This window comes from Charadrius vociferus, unplaced genomic scaffold, assembly GCF_000708025.1.
Source record: "Charadrius vociferus isolate BGI_N301 unplaced genomic scaffold, ASM70802v2 scaffold398, whole genome shotgun sequence".
In the NCBI taxonomy this organism is placed as follows: Eukaryota; Metazoa; Chordata; class Aves; order Charadriiformes; family Charadriidae; genus Charadrius; species Charadrius vociferus.
In genome coordinates, this window is record NW_009649571.1 from 1,479,650 (window position 1) to 1,507,221 (window position 27,572).

General features: G+C 52.3%; 1 protein-coding gene across 2 annotated transcripts in view; it reads right to left on the reverse strand.

Annotated features, from left to right (window-relative positions):
- The window catches only part of RGS3 (regulator of G-protein signaling 3), a 64,508-nt gene that overhangs the window by 25,802 nt on the left and 11,134 nt on the right, over window positions 1-27,572 (reverse strand). The window contains exons 8-11 of one of the 2 annotated variants that reach the window (XM_009890277.1): window positions 27,456-27,539; window positions 19,595-19,712; window positions 13,200-13,240; window positions 366-488 (exon numbers count right to left, since the gene is read on the reverse strand). In XM_009890277.1, coding sequence (XP_009888579.1) covers window positions 366-488; window positions 13,200-13,240; window positions 19,595-19,712; window positions 27,456-27,539 — 366 coding nt within the window. The remainder of the gene's footprint in view (window positions 1-365; window positions 489-13,199; window positions 13,241-19,594; window positions 19,713-27,455; window positions 27,540-27,572) is intronic. The other variant, XM_009890276.1, reaches the window with a different exon arrangement.

Below are 27,572 nucleotides of genomic sequence, written 5' to 3' on the forward strand. Positions count from 1 at the left end.
CGACGGTGCCTGAATTACAACCCCCCCCCCCCCCCGGCAAAAAAAAAAAGCCCGCCTCTGGAGCAGCTCGCCTGGCAGGAGCATCACCGGAGCAAAGCCTCCGCTGCGGGCAGAGCCCCGCGATGCTCCAAGTGGGGTTTTCGAGCTCCCACGGTGGTCACTTACCTTGTTCTCCGTAGGAGCCGTTGCCGGATGTTGCTGCTTGGTGATGTTCTCAGCCAGACACCAGCAGATCCTCTTCTTCTGCTCCTGGGAGTAAGCCGCAGCTCGCCTGGCAGGAGCATCACCGGAGCAAAGCCTCCGCTGCGGGCAGAGCCCCGCGATGCTCCAAGTGGGGTTTTCGAGCTCCCACGGTGGTCACTTACCTTGTTCTCCGTAGGAGCCGTTGCCGGATGTTGCTGCTTGGTGATGTTCTCAGCCAGACACCAGCAGATCCTCTTCTTCTGCTCCTGGGAGTAAGCCTCCAAACTTAATAAGCACTCCGACTTCTGACGTAAAGGAAACACAGGCAGAGAGAAGGTCATTAGCTGCATGTCGCAGGCCCCGGCTTTGTTTGCAAACTACTTGCTTCCAACACGCTGTATCGGCTGAATGTAAGTATAACGGGAGAGCTCGCGCCAGTGTCCTGCACTCCGGGCAGGAGAAAGCAAAATAGATGGGAAATCAGCTCCACCGCGGCATCTCCTCCAGAGAGAGAAGGCTCTGCTGTGGTGCAGAGTGGCTTTAATAAGCGGGAGCAGAGCAGTAAGGCATGGGCAGAGCACCAGCAATTCTGCACCCTGTGTCACCCACGGCAGAAACACCTTTGCTGAGTTAATTCAGAGGACAGAAATTGCTCTTTGCTATATGCAAACATTAATGAGGCGCTGTAGCGTGAACGAATGAAAACGAGCGCCTTTGGGCTGGGAGGAAGGCAGACCTCAGGTGAAGCTCCAGACCAGCCTCGTCTCTTCTGCTCCTTACACAGAGCACGCACCAGGGGCTGGTTTGAGGATGATGCTCCAGCTCTGGTCACACACAGCCTGCGAGCATCATGCAGTGAGGAAGGAAATAAGAGAAGCGATGGGAATTATCCCAGCTGAGCCCATCTCCCCTCCTGCCCAAGCCCTTTCCCTGCACACACCCACTTTGATATGGACCCGTTGCTCTTGGACAGGTTTTCTTTGGGCCAAATGCCACTCTTTTAAGAAATCTTCTGAGTTCTCTCAGTGTCTCCCAGCCCTTAAACCCATGCATCTTTTGTGCTAAAAATGAAGCATTAGTAACATTTGCTGCCGACAGGGATTTTTGTAGGTTTCATTTTAAAAAGGGTCTAGAAATGCCCATGGCTGGACCATCTTCTGTGGCCAGGTACGAAAATAAAAGTTAAAGAAAGCAGAACTTCAGGACAGAACTGCACAGAAAGAAAAAAAGTCTTCTACTAAAGGGCACGAAAAAGGCCTTCTATTTCCCCCTAGGATTTCCTTCCAGAAGGGCAGGTCTCCTCTCTGGGAAAAACAGCCTGTTTTTCCCAGAAAGGTCAGAGACAACTAAGGAACTTGCAGGTTTGTGACTCCAGAGACACAACACAACCAAAAGGGAAAATGCTTTTTAGTCACACCATTTAAAACACTGTTTTCATTGGATGCTAGTTCATTCAAGTTTAACCCGAAATCCCTATTAAAGCGGTAAATAAACCCACCTCCCACATCACCTCTAGCCTGTTTCAGTGCTTGATAACACTTTTGGTGAAGAAATTTTTCCTAATATTCAATCTAAACCTCCCTTGGCATAGCTTGAGGCCGTTTCCTCTTGCCCTACCGCTTGTTACTTGGGAGAAGAGAACACCCCCCCTCGCTACACCCTCCTTTCAGATGTCTCAGTCTCTTCCAGTCCCCCACCAGCAGATCAACAGGCTGTACCACTGTGATAACCACTTGTCCCTAGGAATTGTCCATGCTTTCAGAGGAGAGGATGGGTACTAATCTGCCAGGCTGGAAATCCGGGCTGGCATTTCCCCGCCCCACACTTGGCACTAGAAGTGAATGACAGCAAGGACTCAGCAAAGCCTAAAAGACACGAGTACAGCTGCAAGGTGCGCGGTGCCCGCACCGATGCTGCAACGACTGCACGCTTCCGTCCCTACCGAGCTGCAATTCCCCTGGCGTGAGGCTTAAAGCAATTCCAAGGACGTCTCGTATCCCCTTGCTCATGACAGATGCACAGCTCACGTACCCCTGCTCTGCAGCCCCTTGCTTGATTCAATTACAGTCCACATCTCTTTGATTGAATTTAGCATAAAGCGATGCTCAGCCCGCACTGGCTGTTAAGAGCAAAGTGCCCCTCTCCCTCCCGCTCAGCCGCAGTGAGCCGGCGAGATTCCCGGGCCCCAGCAGCCTGGGAATACTAAAGCCAGGAGAGGAGATTGCCCTCTGGCCCAAAAGGCAGAGGAGAGAGTCAACCACCCCGCTGAGTGTCCTGGGTATCGCTGGCAAGGCTGAGAGGGGACACAAACAGACAAAATTGCATTTATCCAATGTGTACGTATTTTACTATCATTTCTGTGCTACAACAGCAGAGACCTCAGCACTTTATTCTTTCACAGTGATATTCAACCTCTCCCACACACATTTCCCAAGGGAAGAGCTCTGTTTCTCCCTCTTTTATCAACCCGCTCACCCCAAATAACATGCAACTGTGTTGGGGAAAGAGCCAGCGCAGCCCGCAGGGGCTGAGCACCCCCAGTTGCCTCTGAAGCACAGGCTCCTCCTTTGCGATCCAGCCAAACAGGTGAAGGACTGACCGTTACATGGGATAAAGCTCTACCAGTGACACATGCGTCCCCGGAGCCCAGTCCCTGCCAGGGGACCGAGCTGCCCAGCTCAGCACTCTCGCGCACGGGGGAGGCTGGAGCGGGGAGGGCGGCTAATGGCGGGGCTGCGCCGTGCCCCGTGCACGCCGCCTGGCTCGGGGCTGGCTCTGGGAACCGGCCTCCCCGCTATTGTTTTCATTGAGGGAGGCTGCCGCTTCGCCTGCCAATATTTACAAAGAGAAAACAGGGTTTAATCTCACAGTGCTGGGAAAGGAGGATGCAGATGGCGTGAAGGGGGCGTTTGCGACCAGATAAAGCGAACGACTGAAGTGGCTGCCAGTTTGCTTTCGGACTGCCTTCGGCCCAGCATTTTGAAAAACATGTTATTGCAGGTGGTGCGTGCTGGCTGGCGCGGGAGCCTCTGGGGCAGCACCAGACCCTGCGCCAGCAAGAGACCCCACGCCAGCACTGGCCGTGGGAGAGCAGGAGGAAAACACAGGGCATGTATCGCAGAGGAGGACTCAGAGTAGCCAACCCAAGCTCCAAGTGGCCTCCGTACAGCCAGGGATTATCTGCAGGATGAGGTCCCTTTTGCTCCATGGGAATAGCTATCCATTGCAGGGGTCCTCCAGGCTGAGCCCCAGCCCCACTGCACCCAGGAACGTGGGGAGATGACAGGCAAGGGGGCTGGCCAGGCAGAGCTCCTGGTTACCCCAGCAGACACCAACCAAAGAGGGACTGTCAGCTCTGTAGTCCATCTGAGGACCTCACCAGAGAATGGCACCACATCGCAGGAGGGACCTGCAGACCCTACGCACCAAGAGCCCATGCTGCAGAAATGCCCCTTGGTGCAGGACCCAGCACAACAGCATCTGGTACACAAACGTGGCTCTACATATCACTGCAAAGCAAAGATATAACAACAACAACGAGCCAGACTCAGCCTGACACCTTCAAATCCTGGAACTCAGTGACCAGCCCAGCCTGGGGCTGCTCTCCTCACACCGCCGCCTCCCCCAGCTCATGCTAGCAGACATGCTCCTAGGGGTGGTCAGGTCCTTGGGTGGATGTTCCCCCCGCAGATAGGGGGGGGTGCCCTTCTGCTCCTTTCCCTGGGCTCTTCTCCTCTGCAGGGTTCATAGCGAAGTGGTTCAGGGACAGGGCTCGCAGCCCAGCCCGGCTCTGCCCGGCCCCTGGCCTCCAACGTTCAGAGCGTTGGTCCGGGGCCAAACCCAGCAGAGATCCCAGAGGGGAAGTACCTCGGAAACGGGCTCCAGACTACAATAGCTTTTAAATCGCAGAGCAAACCTTCCACCGGCGAAACAGCAAGCCCTGGGAATATCCTGTGCACAAAACACAGGCAACTGCTGGCTGGTTGTTTCGTGACCCACAGAGCTAGGTCCGATGAGAAAGTTCAGTTTGCTCCCGTGCTAAGCTGTGCTGGGGGGGCAGTGGGGGACCACATCTCTTCCTGTGGTTTTTGGACTGCTGGGCACACTGGTGGTGCCCAAAAAACAAACACTGGCAGTAATAGCAGGGGCCCTGTGGAAAGCTGGGATGACCAAAAGGGGACAGGATCTCACGGGTGCTCGAGCAGATGATGTGCACAGAGCTGCTGCGTGTGGGGCACAGCAATCTCTGCAGAGAAGCATGGCTCATTGCTGTGTGGCTTGTTTTCAGGCCAGGGAGGATCTATAGATGAAGGTGAAGGATAGATGCGCCCATCCTTCCTTGTGACACCAAGGGCCAGCTCTTCAGAAATGGGTTTTCATTGTCCTGCAGACACATATGGATCAGGAGAGGCACCAAGATCACAAAGTGGACCTGCTGCTTCATGGTGCAGAGCCACCAGCGGCTCCAGCTCACCCCAGGCCAGTCGCACCCTGTTGCACTCAGATGCTGCTGCTAAGGAGGGAGAAGATGGAAGAGTGATGCCACGGGAACACTACATTGTGGCACAGCCCGGAGGATGCTAAGCCTCCGGGAGGAAACGCCAGCCTGAAGAACCTTTTCCACCCACTTTGGAACAGTCATCGAGGACACCGGACTCAGTCTGTTTTCGCAGGTCAGCAGGTTGTGCTTAAGTGGCTCATCAGATAACAGTCTCCGGGGAATCCCCTGCCCTGAGACTAGCCAGGCACAGAGCTGCCGGTGCAAACACCGCTCTGCAAACAGAGAGCAGGTCCACCGCCTTCACGTTCTGCAAACGCCCTGTCCTCTCAGGTGAGAGGGCTCAGAGCTGAGCAGAGACAGCAACACTGAGCTCACCCACCCGCTGCAAACACAGCCCCAGAGCTGTCCGTCCCTCTTCCCCCGGCACAGCCCCAAAGACAGCAAGCTCCAGCCTGTGCGCCAGCCCCAGGGAACAGCAGTTCCCCCTGAAATCACCCACTGCTGCCTGGGCCTTCTTTAAATGTCTCCAGTACTGCGACTGCGTATCAGCTCTTCTTTTTGCCAGCATCAGGGAAACGTGACCACAGAATTAGAGCTGGGGGAAAAAAAAGTACAAACTTCTTCTCCAAAAAACACATTTTGTGGTCATCTCCAAACTCAGATTCAGGTTGAACTGTGTGAAGATTCACAAAACCAGGGAAGCAGAGTGCCCCTGTGTATCTGTTTCTCCAACTGGGACACTTGCACTCCCTGCTCTGCCCAAAGAGACCTGAACTGGGAGCTGTCACTGCCCAGGAGCTGCCCTGTCCACAGGCCATGGGTTATGCCAACCCGGGGGTTTTGCCACTGGTGTCGCTCCACATCATCTAATGCTGGTAAACGCTTGAACCAAAAAAGTTCAGCAGCAGTTGAAATTTGCGTCATGTCATGGGGATGTAGGGTAGGGCTGGATTTCAAGAATGCATCAGTATTTGGGGTAATCCGCACACGGGTTCACGTCCCAACATCCTTCAGAAGCATTTATCAAAACGTTGGCAGTCGTGGTCTGACGCTGTCTCCCCACACCTGCAGTTCAGGCTGCAGCTTGGACTTCTTGGCAGCACACACAGAGAGAAACCCAGTGGCTGGGACCTGCCATCCTGTGGATGGAGGAAAATGGGAACCTCTATCCAGGAAAGAGTTAAGCTGTCGCTGTAGGCGATTCACGGCAGAGGGGTTCAGCATGTGCAGGCTGAGCATTCAGCTTCCACCTTTCAGGTGAGCTGGGTGACTCGAAGCGATGCACGCTGGTGTGCTGCAGCGCAGGATGCAGCCCCGCGTGGTGAACCTCTCCAGCATCCCAAAAATGAGCCACTGCTTGCGAGACACGTGGGAAGCGAAGGAAATATCAGCAAGGAGGAAAGGATTATTCACTCCATAGCGTCTCCTGACCATCACCAGCAGAGCGGGTGGAAGAGAGGGAGCCCTCCCTTATGCTGCTCAGGGCTGGGAGTGGGAAGAGGAAGGCAGAGGAATACCCTTCATATTCTCACTGTGTTTCAAATTCATGTAATAAAACTGGCAAGAGCAGGCAGCAAGGAGCGCGTCCAGATTTCCTCAGCTTGAAGCCCTTAGGTATGACCGATGCCAATGCGGCTAGCCTTGCCTTCGGTCCCCGCTCCACCGCAGCCCAGAGGATCTTTCGCCTTGCTGCAGTACAAGAAGCCCATCTGACAAATAACACAGCCCACAAATCTGACAAACATCATTTTTCCTATTACAAATTAGAGGAAATTGAGATATAATGTCAACAGAGCACATAGTCCACTTCACAGATAAACTCTCATCTCCTCTACCCTCTCCCACCCTGCATTCAGCACCCGATGCCCGCTGACACTTGATTTTCTTACCAGGAATTTAAAACCCAGCATACCTCCACCCTGCAGTGCTCTTGCATCTGCAGGGTGACCGTCACAGCACAAAATTTGGGATTTTGTGTTCAGGTGAGGCTGAGGGACTCCTAAATCACTGCTGCTTTTTAGTGGTTAAAACACTCCCGCGGCAAGTTGTGCTGGGGGCTCGCAGACCGTGCCCTTTGGCCAGCGCTGCCGTGGGGTCAGAGCTGGGCACAGCTGCGGTCTCTGCGCCTCATTCACAGCCCTGAGGTTTTCTGAGCTCATGTCTCTAAACTGGCCATTTCGTCATTGCATTTTGTGGGTATTTTCTTGTATTTAAGCCATAACACTATGGATGGAGCATTCGAAAAGGAGAGATCAAGACATCCTGCAGGCTGCTGAAGCCCTGCCGGGGAGCAGAGGAATCAGGGAGGGGAAACCACAACAGCAGAGCCCAGCTCGGGGCACCAGGACCTCCTTAATGCTGGGAAAAGGAAAAGGGGAACAACTTCCTCTGCTTAGTCCCCTGCCAAAACCATCCCATTCTGGTTGGAAACACATTCAACCCAAAATGCAAGTCTTCTGGCTGTCACTTTGGGCTTAGAGATCAGAGGAATGGGAAAGTTGACTGAAGCTCGAACTTTTATCATTACCGTCTTCCTGCTGCAGGAGCTCATGGCTGCTGATTATTCTTCCTTCCCCCAACAAGCTTTTATCACCCACTCTTGGCCCTCACAGACCTGTGTGTACAGTCTTCTTTGCCGCACAATCACATGAAAACACGTCATCAGCTTTCACCCACCTTAACAACTAACACCCGCTGCTCTATCACTGAACTATCCTCCTTATCATCTCCTACTTCCCTAAATTTCAAGTCATATGCCCGCTTTATCAGGCATTATTTGCTGTTTTCTACCATGTCAGTGATGATCGTTTGCCATTAAGCAAGAGCCAGGCTTCCCAAGCGCTCCCTGGCAAAGCAACGCTCATAGAAGATGATGTTGAGGTTTCAGACCAGAGTTTTTAACTATTTGTTAAGCACCACAGCAATTTCCTCTTTTTCTAGGTTTTCAGGCCAAGCGTTGTCATATCAAGCCAAGTGCTTGTGAGGACATCTGCTCTAGTTGTGCTCCGTTTGTACTCTTCCTCTTTCTTTCACTAATAACTCCTTTTTACAGTCTTTACTAAACAAATTCACCTTAGCTGCTCCCTTGGTTGCGTAGGTTTGATGTCACCCTCAGCCAGCCCTTTTACCCTTTTCCCTATCACCAAACCATCTGCCTCTAGATCTGCCAGGACAGTGCCCAAAAAAGCTCCTCGCAAACCATTCTGCTGACACGTCCAGAACAGCAAGCTTCAACGTTACCCAGGTGTATAATACCTGTCATGTCACAGCATGTCCCTGAGCCTTGAAGTCCTCTGTACCACCAGTAAACTGCGTTTCCAGCATTCAGATTCCCTGTATGGAGAGGGGAACCTCGGTTCTCCTTGCTCTTTCCCGTATGGAGAGGGGAACCTCGGTTCTCCTTGCGCTTTCCCTGCAGGACAGAAATAGGCGATGCCACATCCCTGAGGTCATTAAATTAGTCACGCATGAGGAACAGAGAATGCTTTGGGAAATTAATTCTCCTTTGGAGCAAAGTTGGGACATCTCCAGCGAAGACTGTGGAATAAAGCACATTTATACAAGCTACAACATTGCCCCTCACTACAGTTGTGGTCCAGTTTGAAAAGCATTTGTTCAAAGCATACCCTTGCCAGCAGCCGGGACAGCTCGAGGATGCAAACGGGAACGGTGTCCACGAGGGACCCCGTGGGTGCAGGGATGTGTCCGCACAGAGCCAAGGTATGGGACAGGGGGGACAAGGGGTGACAGTGTCCTTTCTCTGCCCCTTGTCTAGAGGATGTCATGTGCAGAGTTAGGACCGCAGGATGGTCAGGGTTGGAAGGGACCTCTGGAGATCATCTAGTCCAACCCACAATGCATCTCCAAGGCAAAACAAGATGAAGCATAGATCTGCAGCACTAATTTGCTCAGGTCTGTAAGTGTGCCCATCCCAGCAGGCCAAGAAGTTGCTAGTGGACAGACTTTCCATTGGAGCAGCTTCCCAAGAGAAACTTTAGTGTCTGCAGATGAAAACTTCCAGAAAAAAAGCTCCATTTTGCTAGTGCCTTTCAAACTAAAAACTTATTGAGCTATTTGATATTAAAAGTCAATTTGGTCTGAACATGTTGGGTTTGAATCAAAAACTTCTAACAATGCAATAAAACACTGATCTGCAGTTTCCTATCCATAGGACATTTCCAGAGCGGGGAAGGGTGTGAATACAGTCCTGGACCACATTCATGTCTCTGGACTGGCTCCCTGTGAGGCTACCAATTCCCACCACGCAGTACAGGGTTTTTTTGGTCAGGTTTTACCCATGCCATCGCAGGAGGTGCATGTGCCCTGTGGGGAAGGGCACACGGGCAGGGGGAAACAGGGCCAAAATCCAACACTCCAAATTCTCTGGGGTGCAGAAACGCGGGTCCACATTGAACCAGCCCAAAGCTTTCTTAGGCAGCATCTGTTCTACTGACTTTAAACTGTTTCATTTGGATTTAAAATATTGAAGTGAAATATGTGCTAGACCAAGGTTTGCATGCATTGGTCATACTTTTTCACATACTGGTTGGCAATTTGAAAAGTTAGACAAGCTTCCAGGTATATGCAGTATTCCTCAGATCAAAAGGTACCACCTTCACTTCCAAAATCCCAGCTGGCTTACGTGCTGGGACTATCACCGCTACCCCATGACCACCACGAGGAACAAAACCACCAAGAACATACAGCTCAGTGGAGAACTTTCCTCTATTTCTCCATTCTTTCCAACACCAACCCATATTTACTCTTTCCTTCCAGGAGGCCACATGCCCCACCTGGATCAGGGCCACCTGCACTCAGGACCTCCAAACACTGCAATTCACACTCCGAAGAGCCTCTAAAATAAACACCCCTTCTGCTGTAACCTACACCGGGCTATAAAGATCACCATTTGCTATCTGACTGTAAATAAGAAGAATGCACAGGACTTAAACTCTATGGAGTGATTTATCTACATGCGATTAGACAGGACAACCAGCAGTAGCTTTTTTTATGACACTCCAGTTGTTGCAATTGTCTTTCTCATTTAAAATAAATTAAGCAACTCACAGACATTGAAATGTACTTTTATTTCGGATCACGCCAGATCCGAATGCGACCTTCAGGGTCAGAACATGACTCACAAACCTTCCAGATGAGAAGGAGCAGGACCCGGCAGCTCATGACCTCGGCAAAGCGCTATTCCTGCAGCGAGTGCAGAGTCAGCCCGGCCCCATGGGCTCCCTTTCAACTCACAGCAGCACTAAATACACTACTGCTCATCGCAGATGATTTGTGGGTAAGAAACAGCAGTGTGAGAGCTTCTACCAACCTCCCTAACTGTGTCTGTCCAGATCATGGCAACAGAAGAGCTCAGATAACGATGACCACCAAACCCCCAGACCCACCACCTCCATCCCAGCCAGGACCAGCAAAAGGTTCCCGGCAGGTAAAGTGCTGCTGGCAAGCCCAGGGATGAAGCACTTGCTGCAAAGAGCAGATCAGGAGGAGAAGAGACCCCTCAGGGTGACATGGGACAAAACAAAAAGCCACGTCCACACAAGCATCCTTCCCTTACGCATCCTTATACAATGCTTTCTAGCTGCTGCAAGCAGTCGCAGGGGCAGGCACTGGGACAGCCGCGTCTGCCAGCAGGACCCAGCCACATCGCTGGGCCCCTGAGGGTGTTAGCACCCTGCCAGGGCTGTCCCCCTGAGCCTCCCCCCACCCCAAGCCCTGGCAGCCTGAGCGCAGCCCCGAAGCAGAGCCAGCCCCTCTCCGTGGGAAGCCACCCTTGCAGAGGGAAACCATCCCGTTCCCACAGTCGGGATGGAAGCTGAACCCTGCACCGGGTCACGCAGACAGCAGCGTGGCACCCAGCGGACACCGTGTCTGTCAGGCAATGGGGAGAGCCACGCTGGGCTGGACCGGAGACCCCCACCCCAAACCCACGTGTTCACTGGGCCCGAATCCCAGCTTTCATTTGGCCATGCCTCGAACCCGCCCCACTGCAAAAATAACCTTAACACCACAAAACTGATGCTCTGCTCCCACCCGCCCAGCGAGCACCCAAGCCCCTGCAATGCCCCTGCGTGCAGCCAGCCTGCAGGAATGAACGCCTTTGAGGGGGACCATCCCCTCCCACCCACCGGCTGCCAAGGCTTACCACCTCCTGGTGACACCCCCACAACCCTGTAACAAAAGCTTTGCTCCTGAAAAGGGAACGCAAAGAAGAGAGAGATGACCTGAAGGTGACACTCTTTTCTTAACTTCCCTGCAGGGAGATGCTTAGATGCTCCCAAACTGGCTCCCACAACAGCATCCCGTCATTTAAGAAGAACCCATCTCCATTCACCTGAGGTCTACCTCCACCGAGGACAGTTCATTGAGCCACACAACCCCCACACCGCAAAGTCAGAAGTTTCTGCTTTCTCGCTTTAACCACCAGCCCGTGTCCTTGCCGCCTGGTCAGCCACTCCACGTGGCTCTTGGGATTGCAGGTCACCGTTTCCCAGAAGAGCAGCCACGGGGAAGTCGGGAGGACACCGTCCTGCCCTGGCTCACTGCTGACTCACCGGCACGTCCCCCTCTCTGTGCCTCAGCTTCCCCTTTTGAACCAAAACTGCCCATTGCTGAGAGTCTAGTCTGATGAGACTAGAATTGCACTGTCTCCTTAACCCTGAAGGCAGCTATTTCTAGCTGTGCTATGCTCTCATAGCACACACAAAAAAAGCCACCTTCTCCCTTCCTTGCAGCAAAGACGCAGCCAAACCAGGCAGATGGAGAATCACCTCCCCACCTACCCGCAGGCAGGATCTCACATCAGCCTCTTCTCCCCAGCCCAGGGCGGACCACCAGCCTCACAGCAGCCCTGTGGGGTCTGGGAGGGAAGGGGTGGCACGGGAGATGTCTTGCTCAGCAGGATGCCGTCTTTGAGCCAGGGGCTGTCCCCATGAGACCTGAAAGCCATGGGCTGGCACGCCGCAGGGTGTGAGCAGCTGCCCCTGGGGTACGTGCAGGTGGCAGACCTGCCGGTCACCGCGGGCCAGGAAGCTCCCGCTCCACTTACGACCTGTTCCGAAAATACCCTGGGCAGATAGGGGAACAAGAGAATCCCTTAATCATGGCCTGTCCAGACCTGCTGTCCTCTGCGGGTGAGCGTACACAGAGTAAAGTAAATGTTTCACATTTTCTATGCAACTACTACACTCCAACTGCAATGGATGTCACAGGTCTCAGTCGCCAGAGCTGCAAGAGCCATTAAAGCACATCAGAAGAAAGCTAAGCGCTTCATAGCGTCTTCACGAAGACAAGTCTTCATGAAGATCTCATGAAACACAGCTAGTTCTCTCTCAGTCCTTTCTACTCAGGGGCCCAAAGCTCCTAATTAAATGTCAGACCCCAAATGCATTTTTCCAAATGCATGCGAAAACGCAGGAGTGCCTCATCCCGCTGTCGGGATGTCGCTGACGAACGCCCATCGCAGCCTTTGAGTCACAGCGCAGGATTAGCTGGGGAGGGAGACATCACGCCAGCCTGACGTTACGCTGGGACACGCACGGAGCAAAGCCCCGAGGCGGCAGCTCCCGCCCGACCGCCCCGGGAAGAAATCGCAGAGACAAGGAAGGAACAAGAGGGAAACATGCGAGAGAACTCGTCAGCCCACAGTTACGCAGCAAGTCGTGCTTTGGCCCGACTCCCAGCCGCTCAAGGTGAACAACTTTCATTCTGAACATTTTCATCCAACTTTCACAATAGCTTATTATTTTGCAGTGCTGCTGAGCGATGTTTGCCTTTCTCCTCTGAGCCCTGGGGATCTTTCCCAGATCCAAAATTTCCACCTCTGAAAATACAAGGCCTTGAAACCAGGAACACAGTAAAGTCACTCGAAAAGGAAAAAAAAAAAAAAAAAGCCGCAGCATTCAATGATTAGGAGGTAGGTCCAGTCACTGTGAACCAATTTTGCAGTCTCCTTGGCTGCTTCGCAACACAAACACAACAGTACCAACGTCTGAGTGATTCCAAAGCTGTTCAGAGCATTTAGCCATGTACCAGCCACACGTGTTTTTAGGGCTATGATTAACCGTCTTTTGGATTGAACTTCCTTATTTTATTTGAGGGCTTCAAACCCCGGCGCTTGAAGATAAGAAAAGCAAGATGCCTAAAAAATAAAGACAAAACATTTGGCAAGGAAATCTGCCCCCAGCCAAAAGAAACCCAAAATAAATCGAAAGTGAGATTTGCGGAGGAAGATCCACCTACTGAGCACAGGGGGAAAGGGAAAAGCAAACCTGTCTCAGTCCTGCCCAGCCTCCCCGTTCACAGATTCCTTTTAGCAGCTTCTTACTAATATATTCTGGCTGCAGCCATTACGTTTCCTTTCCAGACCTCTGGCAAATTAATTAAAAAGGAAGTTAAAATTGGGCTGTCCATTGCTCCTTGCCCCAGCAGAAAGGATCAGTTGTTAGTATGTGCTCACCTCCTACTAGAAGTTAATTTGGAAAACAGCAACACTCACCTCTGCAAGATAAAGGATGCAGAATTTCCGATCTTCTGAACCTATAAAGAAGAAAAACCAGGATCAAAATTAAGCTACAACCGCATTTCTGCAAGCGAAGCCACTGGCAGAGGAATTAGCTAAGAGACAGCATTAAATGAATATTTATTGTTGTCATCCCACAGTACCAGGCTGCGATCTGGGAGTGATGTATGCTGCATCTGCAGGGCCATGCGCCGGGTGGGCTGCACTGCATGCTATCTTGCACGGACTCACTGCGCTATCGCGGGTTCTCCTTTGGGTTTGTCCTTTCGGAAAAAAGTTTGTTTCATTCAGAGGCCACGCACAGGCTCTTCTGCCTGACCTGCAACGGTACGCGCAGCCCGATTCCTTCCCAGGGGCTGCGGAGGCCCCGCGGTGCCCATGCAGCCGTCCTGGGCACAGGGGTCGGGTCTCTCCCACCTTACCCCTGTGGACACCTTGCTCCCAGAAGGACTAACCAGAGCAGCTCCTGTTCCTACGTCCTTGCTCATTCCCAGCTTCTTGCCCTGAGCCCTCGGTAAGGCTGGTGGTAGCTCCGTCTCGTGCTGCCTGTCCCAGCCTCCATCAGTGCCCCTGGCTGGGGTTGGTGCCTCTCCAAGGAGACTGAGCCGAATTCCAGGGCAATGGGAAATGGCTAAGGTGGGGCGGGGGGAGAGCTCATCCTGCTCCATCGGGCTGAGGGCAAATTCCCCAAGCTCCCTCCAGCGTCACTCAGGAGACCTGGCCAAGGGACTTGTGCTTCCACAGCTTCGGGAAAGGAGTCGGTGCTGGAGGTGATGCAATGACCAGCGTTGCGATCCATGTCTTGCTAAGTCATGGAGCAGCCCAGTTCAGCTCCCCACCTCACCACCAGCTGTCCCAAGGGATGTGTTACGGCTCTGGATGCTCCACCAGGCTGGTTCCTGCAGGCCTAGCATTCCCTGTTCCCAACAAAGTCATTCCTAAAGATTTGCCCTGGTCTTTGATCCTTGCTGGTGAGACACGAGTGTCCCCAGCCCAAGGGAAGCCAGCTCCTGGCATACATCAGCTTTGCAGAAGGACATGAAGCTGCCACAGGACAGGGTCACCTCAATTCTGAAACAAGACATGCCATCTCCTGGAGCCAGCTCGCTCCTTCACGCCAGCAATGCCCCACACCAGCTTTGCCCTTGGTAGCGTGCAGCAACACCGGGCTGCAGCTTTCATAACCCTTTTAATGACATTATCTCTGCCATGAGATCAGATCCGCAGTCTGGGCACAGCCGCAGATCCTATTCAAAGCAGTGTCAGCACGAGCTCTGCTTCATTTCAACAGCCCGAGCTGTGCTAACGACGGGAACAGGCTCTGTACAGCAGTGGAAACACCCTGTTCCCCAGAGGAAAGCAATTCTTCTGCCGCAGGCAGCAGCCCAAATGTCAAGATAAGAGCTGTCACCCATTGAGGAACTCTGATGCCTCTTGGGTCACTCCATGGGCAACACGAAACCCATGAAAAAGTGCAATGGCCTGGAGGCATTTGCTGGACATTCCCCTTCCAGCTCCCCTTTGGGGGATCGCAGACCTGCCTCCGCTGCCAGCTTCAGTTTTAACGCATGTTGCGAGATATAGGCTGGAACATCACTCTGGGGACACCATGACACCAATGCCACACCAGGATGCTGGAGCCCAGCCCCACCCAGAGCACTGCTGTGGACCTCTCAGATGAGGAGCCCTTGTGTGTCTTCATCAGCTTCAGCCCGCTCCACCCTGGGCAACAGGGGCTGCTAGCCAAAGGGCATCAGCGCTGCCCCTCCAAATCTCCTCCTCCAGAAGGGGAGTCGTGCTGAAAGCACGTGCTGAAAGGGTCCAGTTGGGAGCCCCTGCCTCACCTCTGCACCACAGAAAAACCCTTCGCCACTCTCCACAGCAATGCTCAAGCTCTCCTGGCACACTCTTCCATAAATCCCAGAAGGACCACCAAGGAGCATTTTCCTTGCAAAGCCAAAGCCTCCAAGAGGAGCCCCTCAGCCAGTGCTTTTCCCCCAAGGGAGGGTCTGGAGGCAGGATCCCAGCCTGCTGCTGGCACACCACGAGTCCACCATCCCCTTCTGCCACTTCCGCTTCCCAAGCGGTCAGCAGTACAAAAAACCACTCCATCTTCTCAGCCGGGCTCTCTGCTCCTCCCTGCACCGTGACCAGAGCTCTCCAGGCTGCCTTGCAAAGCAGACTGCAGAAGACCAACATGTCCCAGCCACGTTTCCTCAGGAGCTTTAACCCAGCTTTCCCAGCTCACCTGAGGAACTAGTCACCCTCTGGAGACATGCACCCTCAGCAAAGAAAGGTGACGTTGGAGCGTATCAGCCCTGGGAATGACCCCGCTTCTCCTGGGCCTCTGTTTATTTCTTCTGCAATAACAAGTGATCCCGACAAAGCCCAGAACCATCAGAATTAAGTTCCCTTCCAAATTCCTCTCCATTGAGCTATGAATCTTGGCATTAGCAACCTCCACTGCCAGCAGCCCCTGTCCCTCCGAGGGTCACTGCTACACATGGCCAGTGCCTATGGGACACACAAGTGGGGAGCCAGCCTGGGCTGAGGAACTGCTTCAATCCCATTTTCTACCAGAGAGAAAACAAATGGGAGGTAAGGAACTGGTTGCCCAACCCAGCAACTGGGCTGCAGCTGGCGCGGATCCCCGGTGAGGCGCGAGGGGAGGCAGGAGAGCGACGGCAGAGCCGGGAAGGGCAGCCCCGAGCGCAGATTTCAGCACAAACCAGGTTTGCCGGAATTTCTTCCGCCAGAGCTTTTCCCCAGTCTCCGGAGGGTCAGGCCGGCATGCCGGAGCCTGCTGTGCCCCAGCGCCGTGCAACGTGCTCTGCTCATCTCCTGCACCGCGGACCACGGAGAACCACAAAAGACAAGGGGAGAGGTACAACCTTGTGCCGGGGAAGCAGCAGCCGCCCGGGCTTATCCAGGGCTCCGCTCCCCACGCAGCGCTACGTCCACACCTTTTTTGACAGCTGAACAGCACATACTCTCAGCCAAATTCAGTGAAAGTTTAAAAAGAAATAAGTGGGAGGGGGAAAAAAAAAAAAAAACAACCAACAAAACAAAACTCACTTGAAGATATTTCAGTTTCTTCCTGATGCGTTGTGACGGGGACTGGTTTGTCTTTCCGAGTAACTTGACCCGTCCCTGCCCCAGGGCTGGGCTGCTGCGAGTGCTCAGTGCCGGCAAGAGGAGAATGCGAGTTTTGTGGGGACACGTCCCCCTCTCCAGCTAAGCCCCGTCCTGTGCGCCCATGCTGACGTGCGGGGCAGGCGTTTACACAGCTCCCGGCAGAACAGCAGCTCTCCGCGCCGCCCTGGCTCTGCCCACCTCCCAGTGCCACCCGGGGAAAACACCCACTGCTTGTAGGATTTGGATGGTTCACCCTGGGCATTGGGTCAAAAAAGATGGGAAAAGAGGGAAGATGGTCCTGCTCCTTTCCACAGCCTCCTTGAGCGGCCCAGGGGACTGTGGCAATTTCCACGGCGAGGGCAGGCATCTCGCTCCCTCATGAGGATGGGACATCATCGGTCACCCAAAGCGGAGCTCACAGGGCAGGGTGCTGCCCTGGGCACGTGGGGAAGAGAGGAAGGCTGTTGTGCGTATCCAGACCTGGCTCCGAGAGGGGACAAGCTTATCACCTCTGTGGCACGTGTTCCCAGGGAGACGTGGCAGGGTGCAAGCTTTCCCAGCACCCTTGGGGCAGCAGGGAGAAGCCATGGGGGATCAGAAGCCCCATAAATCATACTCTGGGCTTCTGACTATCTTGGAGCCGATTACCATAAGACACAGCGGGTTGGGATGTCGGGGAGAGCGAAGCAGCACATGAAAAGTCTTTGTTTGCAGGATCCTGGCTGGGGACGGGGCTCACAGCCTGGGGATCCTCATCTGCCCATGGCAGGGGGACGGAACTAGATGATCTTTAAGGCCCCTTCCAACCTAAACCATTTGATGACTTTGTGATTTCAGCTGCAAACCAGGAGCGCTCTTCTCTGTCCCAAAGCGGAGCGCACCCACCCAGGGAGCGCAGAGATCCCAGAGAGGCGGCGACCTCGGCGTGGAAATTCCCACAGTATCTAGTGAGGAAGCCAGCCCTGTTGCACTGGAAACATTGGCCGGTGTGGTGCTCATCAGCCACGCTCGGCTTCTAAAGCAGGAAGACAGAGCATTGTAAAGCAGATTATACTGATTTGCTTTCGCACAGTGCAGCAAGCAGCAGAAACAGGAAACATCACAATGGTCTTCAGTGTACCGGAGATGTCTCAATTGTTATACTCAGCAATACGCCTGTTCCTATTAATGTGCCATTCAGTTATTTAGGAGACCAACAGAAAATCCCTGCCAAAAGGGACGGACATCTTTTTGCTCGTTCCACCCGCCTTTCAAGCGGTCCTGCCCAAATCAGGAGGGTGAGCTGCCTGAAAACTGACTGTGCTGGATTCCCGGCGTACGGGGGGGGGCACGGTTCGGCGCTGCAGAGACAAACATCCCCTTCAGAGAGGCTTGTTAAGCTATTCCAGATGTGATCCAGCCAAGTTATTATGGCAACAAGGAAATAAGTGGCAGAAAACTGCTCACGAAATCCAACCGTCCTGCCCAAGGTTCAGAGGCACATTCCTGTGCCGAGCTGCGAACAGACCTTCGTGCACGGAGCCAGGACCAGCACGGGGGGAACTGATTTTTTCAAGGAGGCGAACAAGAACGGGGTTATTCAACATCCTTTGAGAGCAGCCAGAGGCGGCACACGCGCGCGCTCCACGAGCGGACGCTGCCCGACAAGCACTTCGACAAGGAACAATTTTCTTTTGTCCGTTTCTTAGAAATAAGCAGCACTGAGAACAAACTCAACCAACCCCAGCGAAGCTTCAATGGCTTTTCTAAATGGCTCACGCCGTGGCGCCCCACCTCCCTCACTGCATTTCTGCCCCCACCGAATAGGTCAGTGAATTAATCTGGGACCAGAAACGTTGTTGGAAATGGGAAATAACAACCGAGAGGCAGCCCGTGGCATCCGGCACAGTACTGCAGACCCCCAGCACTGAAGCTCACAACAAGATGGGGCACACGGAGAGATGCAGCTCATCCACAGAGCTCACAGCTGGGCTGGGGAAAGTCATAGGAAGTGGCAAAATCCATCTAGAAAATTATTCCTTTGGAGAAGCAGCCCAGATCTGGATTAATCCTTTTTGGTTAGGGCCACAGGACTGCATAAAGACATCATCTCAGACAGTGACAGAGTAATTCTGGTGGAGAGGGGCCCACTCTGGTGGTCTCCAGCCCAAACCCCTGCCCAAAGCACCCAGATTAGGGCGCTCAGGGTCATGCCCCATTGCATCCTGAACACCTCCAGGGATGGAGGTCCCACAACCCCTCCGGGCAACTTAATATTTGACCAGCCTCACCACAGAAAAGTTTTTCCTTATATCTAATGACAATTTCCCATGGAGGGGTCCTGGTGCAGTGACACCCACTGCCCAGGCTCGAGGAGGAGCCGGGCACCAGCCCCACGCTGACACAGTTGGGCAACTATACACAAAACGAGCCCGTACCCAAAGAGCGACTGCACCAAAGAAGGAACAAGGTGAGACTGGGCCCAGGGCCAAGAAGTGGCTCTGCCATAGCAAATAGGATGTGGTAGAGCAATTCATTTGTTCCTCTTTTGACCCTGAGTAGCTAAAGGCCATCTTTTGTACAGCCTCAGCATTTCAGCTTGAAAGAACCGATTTCAAGTCATCCCCTGCTCTTGAAGCCCTCCCAGACCCCTCAGCTGGACATGAAAGCCCAGCCAAGGTGAAAAGAGTAAGGGCATGGTCCACAGCCTCCCACCAAGGCCAGGGTTTGCTCTGTCTTCGCCAGCGGGATGTGCGTGGGGGAGTGATGCCGGCGCAAGGGAAAACGTGGGCGGCTGAAGGGAGAAGTAGCAAAGTAAAGGTCAGTCGGGCTTAGCCAGACTCCCTTGGAGACAACCTCTGAACTCTCTCAAGGAACCACGGGGGAAACCTCAAGACGTCGCTTCCCTTTCTGCAAGCCCCTGCTGGAGGCAGAGTAACACCAGCAGGGGAACAGCCCAGCACAGCGAGACCCTGGGGAAGGCAGCCCCAAATCCCTGAGAGACACACCCAAAAAGTCCTGGAAAGGGGTGCTAGCTGAGTGCCCCTGGGGTGTCCCAGGAGATGGAGCTCCCAGGGACCGGGTTAATTGAGGGATGGAAGGGGTGATGCTGGCCCTGCACCCCAAGGAAGAGTTGGATGGTACTGCTACATACTGGAAGCAATGGGATAGTGGGGTGCTATCCTGCTGCTGGCCAGAAACCTTTATAGCCCACGGCCCAGAAAATGCCCCAAATGTCTCCAGCTGCTGCTGCAGACACTCACCCTCCTGGAGCTTGACACTCTGCAGGTAGAGAGGGTTCCTCAGCACGTTGCAGCGCCCAGGCTCATCCTCCTTGGTGAAGAGCAGCAGGTCGGAGTAGACAAAGAGGGTCACCTGGAAGCACAAGAGCAGCAAAGAAGCTATAAGGAATTCATCCCTTGGCACTGAGACAGTGTCCTGGAAAGGTCCTCTACCCAGAGGAGACACGCCAGCCATGACAGGCAGCCCAGACACCCCTTCCCTAAGGAGCTGATTGCCGCTACACCCCGCAGGGTGCTCCCAGCAAGCTTCGGACGAGGTTTCCCTGGCTTGGCAGCCACCTACCGAGGCTCGTGGAGTCCCGTGACAAGAGGGATAAACCTGCCCGACAGTTTAACGCCACGCAAACACACCCTCTGCTCTCTCGTGTCACTTCCCATTTACATAAGTTATAAATCAGAGGAGCAGGAGGAGGGAATAAGTTGCTGACTAATCCCAGCACGCTGCAGAAGTTGCAACCTAAAAGCGAGTGTGATTTCTCTGAACACACTCGCGAAGGAGCCTCTCACTGTTCTCAGCCTTTGCATGCCCCGTTTTGCTCCCTCTGAGAAAATACCAGTTTGGCTTTTACAACAGTAGAACCCACGACGGCAGTTGCACAGAACAAACTTGACACCTTTAAACCACGCTGACGGGTGGAAAGCAAACACGGAACCAAGTGCCTGCCCACCTCTGTGCTTGAGCAGTGACTCAAGTGTCCCAGAAGCTGGGAGCTACTCTGGAGCAGCGATAAGTGCTCAAAAGGTAGATTTTGTTCTGCTTCTGGCTCTTGCGTGAGGTGCCTGGTTCAATCAGTACAGATATGTGTGATCTCTAAAATAAGAAGAATGAGCTTCTCCAAGTTGCTGGAGATCCTTGACCCAGAAGCCCGCTGGGGGTGAGTGGCTCAGTGCAATCACTATACCCATAGCTGAGGTTTGAGCCTGTCCCGCTCTCCAGCAGAAGTTAGGGGCGTGCAGCAATACTCAGAAGATGCCAGGACGCGGTTGCAGTACGCCAGCGGGCACATTGGATGCCGGACCTTCTGCACACTGCCAAAATCACGCACTGCTCTCAGCACAGGACGCAGCATGTGAGCACGTGGATGCTTTTAACCGCTTCTTGGGATGCTCCCAGAAACCTCCCACAGCAAAGGGAAAGCTGCTTCGCAACACCGAGCAACAGCAAGGAAGGTTTTGTGGCATTTTAGCAACCCTCTCCCAAAAACAGCAAACAACCCAGCATCCCAGGGGCTTACTGGGAGCTGGCACCGCTGCCACCACCATGTCACCCTCTAAAAGGTGACTTTGCTGCGGACAGGGACTGAGTCACTGTTTACGGTGACACACTGCCAGTACAGTTTGTCTCCGTGCCCAGCGGCTGACAGACACATGTCAGGAGGACAAGCCAGGGAACAGTTTAACACATGGCGGCGAGTCTCACGTCAAGGCAGCAGCATCTGGCCTTGAAAGCAAAATCAAGCCCTTGCCACAAGATTTCTCCTTGCCACACAAATTCATTTATGTGGGATTCTTAGTAAGCTACTGGTGTAGCTTTAATTGACAATGAAACCAGGGAGTGTCTGTTTCCCTCTGTATTATTTGGAAAATCCCTTCCTCTGCTCTCAACGCACTGTTGGCCCACTGCCCACTTTCACCCTCTTCATTACTTCTGGCCTTATTATTAACATTCGTTAATTCCTTAATGAATAATTCCTTATTCGTTAAGGAATAACGAAGTACAAACTGCACTATAATCTTTCTCCCATGCCCATCTTGTTCCAAAAGGTAACTTTTCTGGGACATGTCTGGTGCCATCCCAGGTCCCCCAGCCTCAAAGAAGAGATGTCCAGGGATTTTGAAAATAGCAACTCAGCAAAGCGAAGGAGATAAAAGCACGACCAGCAAGTGGTGATGCTGGAAATGAAGGAAAGAAAATGAAGACCTAATAAACACAGAAGTTTAAAGGGTAGATAAAAAGATTAGAAGTAGCAGCAGGGAAAAAATATCACTTCAAAACCAAGCAGATTTAAATAGGGAATCATGGAAACAGAAATACACGAGAAGTATTTACAGGTAACATTGTGCTTTTATGGGAAGATGGGACTGATCGAATTCAGGATGCAGAGAAGACAGAAGCACAGCCAGTGTGGGTTACGTGAGAGCATCTCTATTAGATGATGCTTCCAGGAAGACACTAGACTTTGGAGCAGCTCCACACAAAATGGTTTACAGAGGTCCCTCTGCTCCTCCAAGTTGCTGGGGGAAGAAAACGAGGGTGATCCTTCCACCCACACAGCCAGAGCCTGCAAAGAGCACCCCAGCAGACCCTGGTAGAGCACCTACCCCACCTCCAGAGCTGAGCACGGGAAACTCGAATCACAGATGACCCTAAGGCAGCAGTCAGCAGGTATGAGAGGGGAGGGCTGGAGTGAGTGATCTGGAGCTCCGCCTGGGGTTGCCATCACACTGCTGACAAGCTGCAGCATGTCTCTAACAGCCCTTTGCAAACAGATCTGGTATCTACCATGAAAAAATCACAGGGCTTATAAAAGCTAAAGAGCAAACAAAAAAGAAACACAGCACCTGAATTCATCCAGGCAAGACACGGAATCCACCAGGGCTGCTCCTTGGAGAGTCAGAGTATCTTTGTGTGTTTCCCAGAACTAACTTCCTAACCCAAAACCAGAAATTAAAGAACTGGCATGATGAAAGGACTCCTCGGAAGACAGAGAGAGGCACACCAGCGTTATCACTACAGTGATCAAGGCCACACGGCAGTTGTCACACAGACCTTTTGGGGGCTGTGAATAGATTTTACAAAGGAAAAAAAAAGATGTCCATAGAGGCTGACGCGGATGTCTCAGACACTGTTCATCTGGGCACGCTCTGCACCCCCGCAAACAGCAAAGCCTCTTCTGCTGATAGATTTGACTCACTACAGAACACAACTGGGAAAGCACTGTTACAGAAAGAAGCGGCATGTTTCCTAAAAGAAAACAAGATAAAATGAAAGGCAGGAGGGAAGGTGGAAAGCAGCGGGTTGGTGTGCTTCCCCAAGATGAGAACAGGAGATCAGTGCTGGGACTGCGTGAGCCCCACTGCAGGAAGGAGGAAGCGATAACCACGCCTGGTAAAGCAAAATATGGTAACAAAAACATTACAAAAAGGTGCCCAGAAATTAAGCCTTGCAGCCAAAGTACCTCCCCATTCACGCTTAAGAACAGTTAACTCTCCTCCTAACCCCGTCCTCTTCTGCTCGCCAGCGCAGAGAGGCATCGCCACTTGGGGTACGGCAGGGAAGGGTTGGCACACTGCAACCGCAGCGGTGCATCAGCAGAGACACTGGCGCAGCAGATCAGCGCAAATCCTGCCTGCTTGTCCCAGTGCTCGGCAGGAAAAGCTGAGCCAGTGGATGCTTTCCGAGTCATCGCCCTCTCTCTCTCTCCAATAGCCTCATAGCCGTGCCCAGTGGAGCAGAGGGAGCTGAGGAAGCAGAGTGAAGCGGAGGCAAGTCTTTTATGATAGAGCTTTCAGATGCCAAAGGAGAACATGGTGATGATCCCCTGCATCGCTGGCCAGAGAATGAGAAATCCTATGTAATATAGAGAAATCCTATAATCCTTCGTGGGGAGCTCTTAAGACAGGTATCCACCCCTGGGACTGATCCACACACATATACTATTTACCAGCACTGGATTCTTCTCCAGAAGAACTGGGTGCAACTCCAAGGAGAAGCTCCAGTGATACCAGTATGAGGGTTGTATCTGCAAAGTTCAAATGTCCCCACTCACTCAGTTGAGCTAAACCAATTTCTTAATCCTCCTCAATTTTTTCAGATCTTGATTTATCCTCGTAGCCCTCTTGTGACACCATCCAAATTTTCAGTATCCTCTACAAAGCAGACATCACTCATCAGACCAGGAATGACACAGCTCCCCACGTACAGGGTGATATCACCCAGTCACTTCTATTCAGTGCTGCCCTGATCGTATGCTTCAAACTCACAGCTCTCTTGGCCACAGCTTTGCACTGGCAGTTACTCACTCCGTTTTCACACAGACCAGAGCAATAGGAGCCCATGATTAAAAGTTACCACAGCATTGTACATCAGCATCTCAGCTGAGCCCTGGTCTAAAAAGAGAAGCAGGCTCTGCTTCACAGGTGAGGTCGGTGCACGTACACAGGCATGGCACTTTGGAGATGAGCATGAACCTCCCAGGTCAGGGAAACTTCACCACCTTCAGTGATAAACCAAAGCCTTTGAGTTGTTGCTTTCCACGCTACAGCCCTAACTCTCTAAGCGTGACCTGCTCCTTTGCTCCTGGATTTTTCCTTCTGCATGTATCCATGTTAAATGCATGTTCTCCTAGACTTCTCAGAAGTCCTTTAGACCACAGTGCATTTACCCTCTTTTACCATCTCACATATTTTATTTTTTCTGCCCAGGCATTTATTCTGGCAAGGAATTTATACACTCGGGAAGGAGTTCATGCACTCAGCTAGACTTTGATGAAGATATGCCACCACACTTGTCAAAAGGATATCCACAGCGAAGACTTTAGCTGTCGACCCTGAACCTCACCTTGGCTTACCTGAATCGAATAGTCTCCTACCATGAACATCAGGGGAAAGCAGGCACTGAAGACCTGAAGGGATCATGCACCTCCCCTCAAACACTAGCATAAGCAGTGGCTGTGCTGATGGGGAAACGGTGTAAAAAACAAGGAAGAGGAGGATATTAAGAGGCCGTGAAGAAGGGACAGAGTAAGCAGGAGGCAGGAGGTAAGGGCAGGTTTCTGGTATTCTCACCCAAATGAAAGTGTCTAAAAAAAGGCTGTAAACAAGATCTTTAAACACCTGTGCCAGGGTGTAGGGTTTTGGTCAACCCACTGTGTTGGCCAAATTCAGCCACCCACTAAACAGGGACATGGCAACCTCCTCCCAGGCCAGGAGTGCCGAGAACTCGCAGTGCAACGCTTGGGATGAGAGAGAAGAGCCTCTTGCCCTGCAGAGAACAGCATAAATCGTGGGTGTGCCAGTTCATGTCCTCCAGGCTCCTGGCAGAATTGGCGGCTCACAGAGTTCACAGGAGGACCATCCTGACCTGCAGACCCTTCCAGGATGGCAGAAAAGAGAGCTGAGAAGGGGCCAAGCATGGCCCACGCTGTGAAGGTACCTCGGGGCTTTGGAAAGTTGCCTATAGGTCCATTAGGGATGGACTGAAAAGGACAAAGCCCACATTTGTCACCTTGTGCGCAATCGCCTGCATCCCGCCGGTTCCTCTGGCGCTTTGCGGGCTGGAGGGATCTCAGAAGACCATAAAAGCGGGAATTGCAACAAAGTCTAGACAGGATGTGATTAAGGCCTGAATAAGGATTGCCCCAGAGGTAAGGTCAGGGAAAGGACAGATGCTGGCAAGCCTCCAGAGAGATAGGTTGACTCCTTCAGGAGATGGGAGAGAGAGTTTGCTCGGTGATGAGGGTGCAGTGCCTGATGCGGAAGCTGCCATGGGGAAAAGATTCAGGGGGTTTTTGAAAAGAAAACGAAACAGGACTCCCATCTCCAGCCCCTCCCTCTCTCAAGCCACTTAGCCAAAGCAGAATAAAACACAGAAAACAGTCCTGCAAACCACAGGAGCGGTGGTCCAGTTTGAGAGAGGCTGATTGGAAAGAGCAGAGGGAAAATGGAAAACCACACGGAGTGAGGAAGAAAGGACCGATCAGGAACAAGACAGCCTCTGTTTGGGCAGCAGAGAAGGCTGGAGAGGGAGTGAGCTTCAGTCCAGCAAAAAGAGAAGTCAGAGCCCTTCTGTACCAGGGGAAACTCCATCGTGTCCAGGATGGTTTAGGCTTTGCTGGCTTCAGAAGTTTAGTTTCCCTCATCTCACAGCCCGTCAGGACCAAAGCAGGTGCCCTTGCTCGGCTGGAGAAGGGGAGTCTCCAGCTTTCCAGAGAGACCCGCACTGATTCCCTGAAGCTCTGCAAAGCCTGCCCTGACCCTGTGACACATTGCAGACGTGAGAAGCCCTTCCCCAGGGATGTGGATGATGTCCCAGTGTTGCCACCTACAACCGCCAGCTCCCAGGAATACGGGGCTCAGCACCACGCTGGGGTTCACACCGAGGGAAAGACTCACGCCTTCCAAAGCAGACGCTGCCACATGCTTGTTTCCATTCACTGGTGCTATTTTTTCCACTAAGCTTAGTCACAACCCTCTTGCTTTCCCCTCTGCCAGCTTTACACAGACATCACGGCCTCAAGGCACCATCGTTCTCAAAGAGTGTCTCATGTTCCTGGCCAGTGCACAGCATCCTGCCCTTTCCTGGCAGCAGCTCCAACTGGGAAATCCTCTTCCAGCCTCGTGCTCATCCTTAGGGCATCGTAAGCAGAGTCCTTTCCCTGAGATGTCCTCCTGATCAGCGGGTCTCTGACATGGCTAACGTGGCCGTTTGGAGACAGAGCAGCACACCTCCTCCAAACATGACTGTGCTGAGGCTCTCCATCATCTAAATATGAACACCCCCATGCACACACATGTTCCACCCAGGCTGCAAACGGCATTAGTTATTCATAATTATTCCACATTTGGCTGCTACTACAGACCTCTGCATCTGACCTGAAAACAAGCAACTCCAAATCACGCAGGAGAAGCATCCTGACTTCAGGCTGGCCACCACACTACCAAGCCATTGCACCACAGCTGTGCTACACAGCCACGTGTCTACCTGATTTTCATTCATGCAGGTGCCCAGAAGAGCCTGAGCCACAAAGAACAGCAGCACAGACAGGGGAAGAGTTTTATTTACACATCAGTGCCAAGTTTCCTAACTGATCATGCAATTTTTCATGTACTTTGGTAGGAAAAAAAATAAAAATAGTGATTCAAATCAAAGCAAGGGATCAATTACACGTTGAAAACCAGAAAGAGGGAGGAGTCACTTAACATAACACAATCTCATACTGTTTTGTGCAGACCAGTGATATGACGTGTCTCTGGGATTCTGCTGTCAGCCACCCAGAAAGTGCTACCCAGAAACTAAGATTAGTGAAGTAAAAATTCCTCTGTGGCTCTGTGAAGATGACACATTGTTCACTCCAACTACATTTAAAACAAAATTATTCTGTACAGCAGTGAGATTCTCAGAAAATGCCCCAAAAGAAAAGGCAGTTTCCTCCAGCACTAGTGAGCAATGCATGAGTGGGCTCTCCCAGCTGCCGCTTCCTCCGTCCCAAATTCCAGAGCTTTGCAGACTTTACCATGGGATGCAAGTGAAGCCAGCAGCAAATGTAACCGACACGTCCACACTCGGCCAGTTTGGATGTTGAAAGTTGTCACATACACAGGTTCAGTATGTAGCCAAAGCTTAGCTGTTTCCCCAGACTTTTTAACACCCCCCTGATGACATTGCAGAAAAGAAGCTGAAGTTAGAAAATAAGAGAGGAATTTGGATGAGACATGCGACCTGTTTCAGGAACTAAATTTCTGAAAACCTCTGTAACAAGTTCTCTGTCTAGTCCTCTAACCTGGCACAAAATATTCTTAAACTCCCTCTTTCTGAGTCTGCTGGTGGCCTCAACTGCCGGGCCAGGACTGGCATGCATTTGCCATGCGCAGTTTCTTCTTTGCGAGCATGAAGGAAGAGAGGAGAAAAAGTTGATTTGTAGCAGAGAAGAGTTTTGGTATTCAGTTTGTCCCATGATAAGCTGATTACAAGTTTTTCCAAATATCATATATTAATGTAAGTACTGCACATTGAAACATTTCCCTTCTCGACCTACCATGTAAGACTACAGAAGAGCATGTTTAGAAAGCTCAGAGAGCATAGAAAGGGTCTTACCTGTATAGTCCTGCTTCTGCTCTCGTGAAGAAGCAGTTCCTCTGACAGAAGCAGAGTCCGGGCTGGGTTGCAAAGATCTAAGGGCTACGTTTGAAAAGGGAAAAAAAAAAAAAAAAA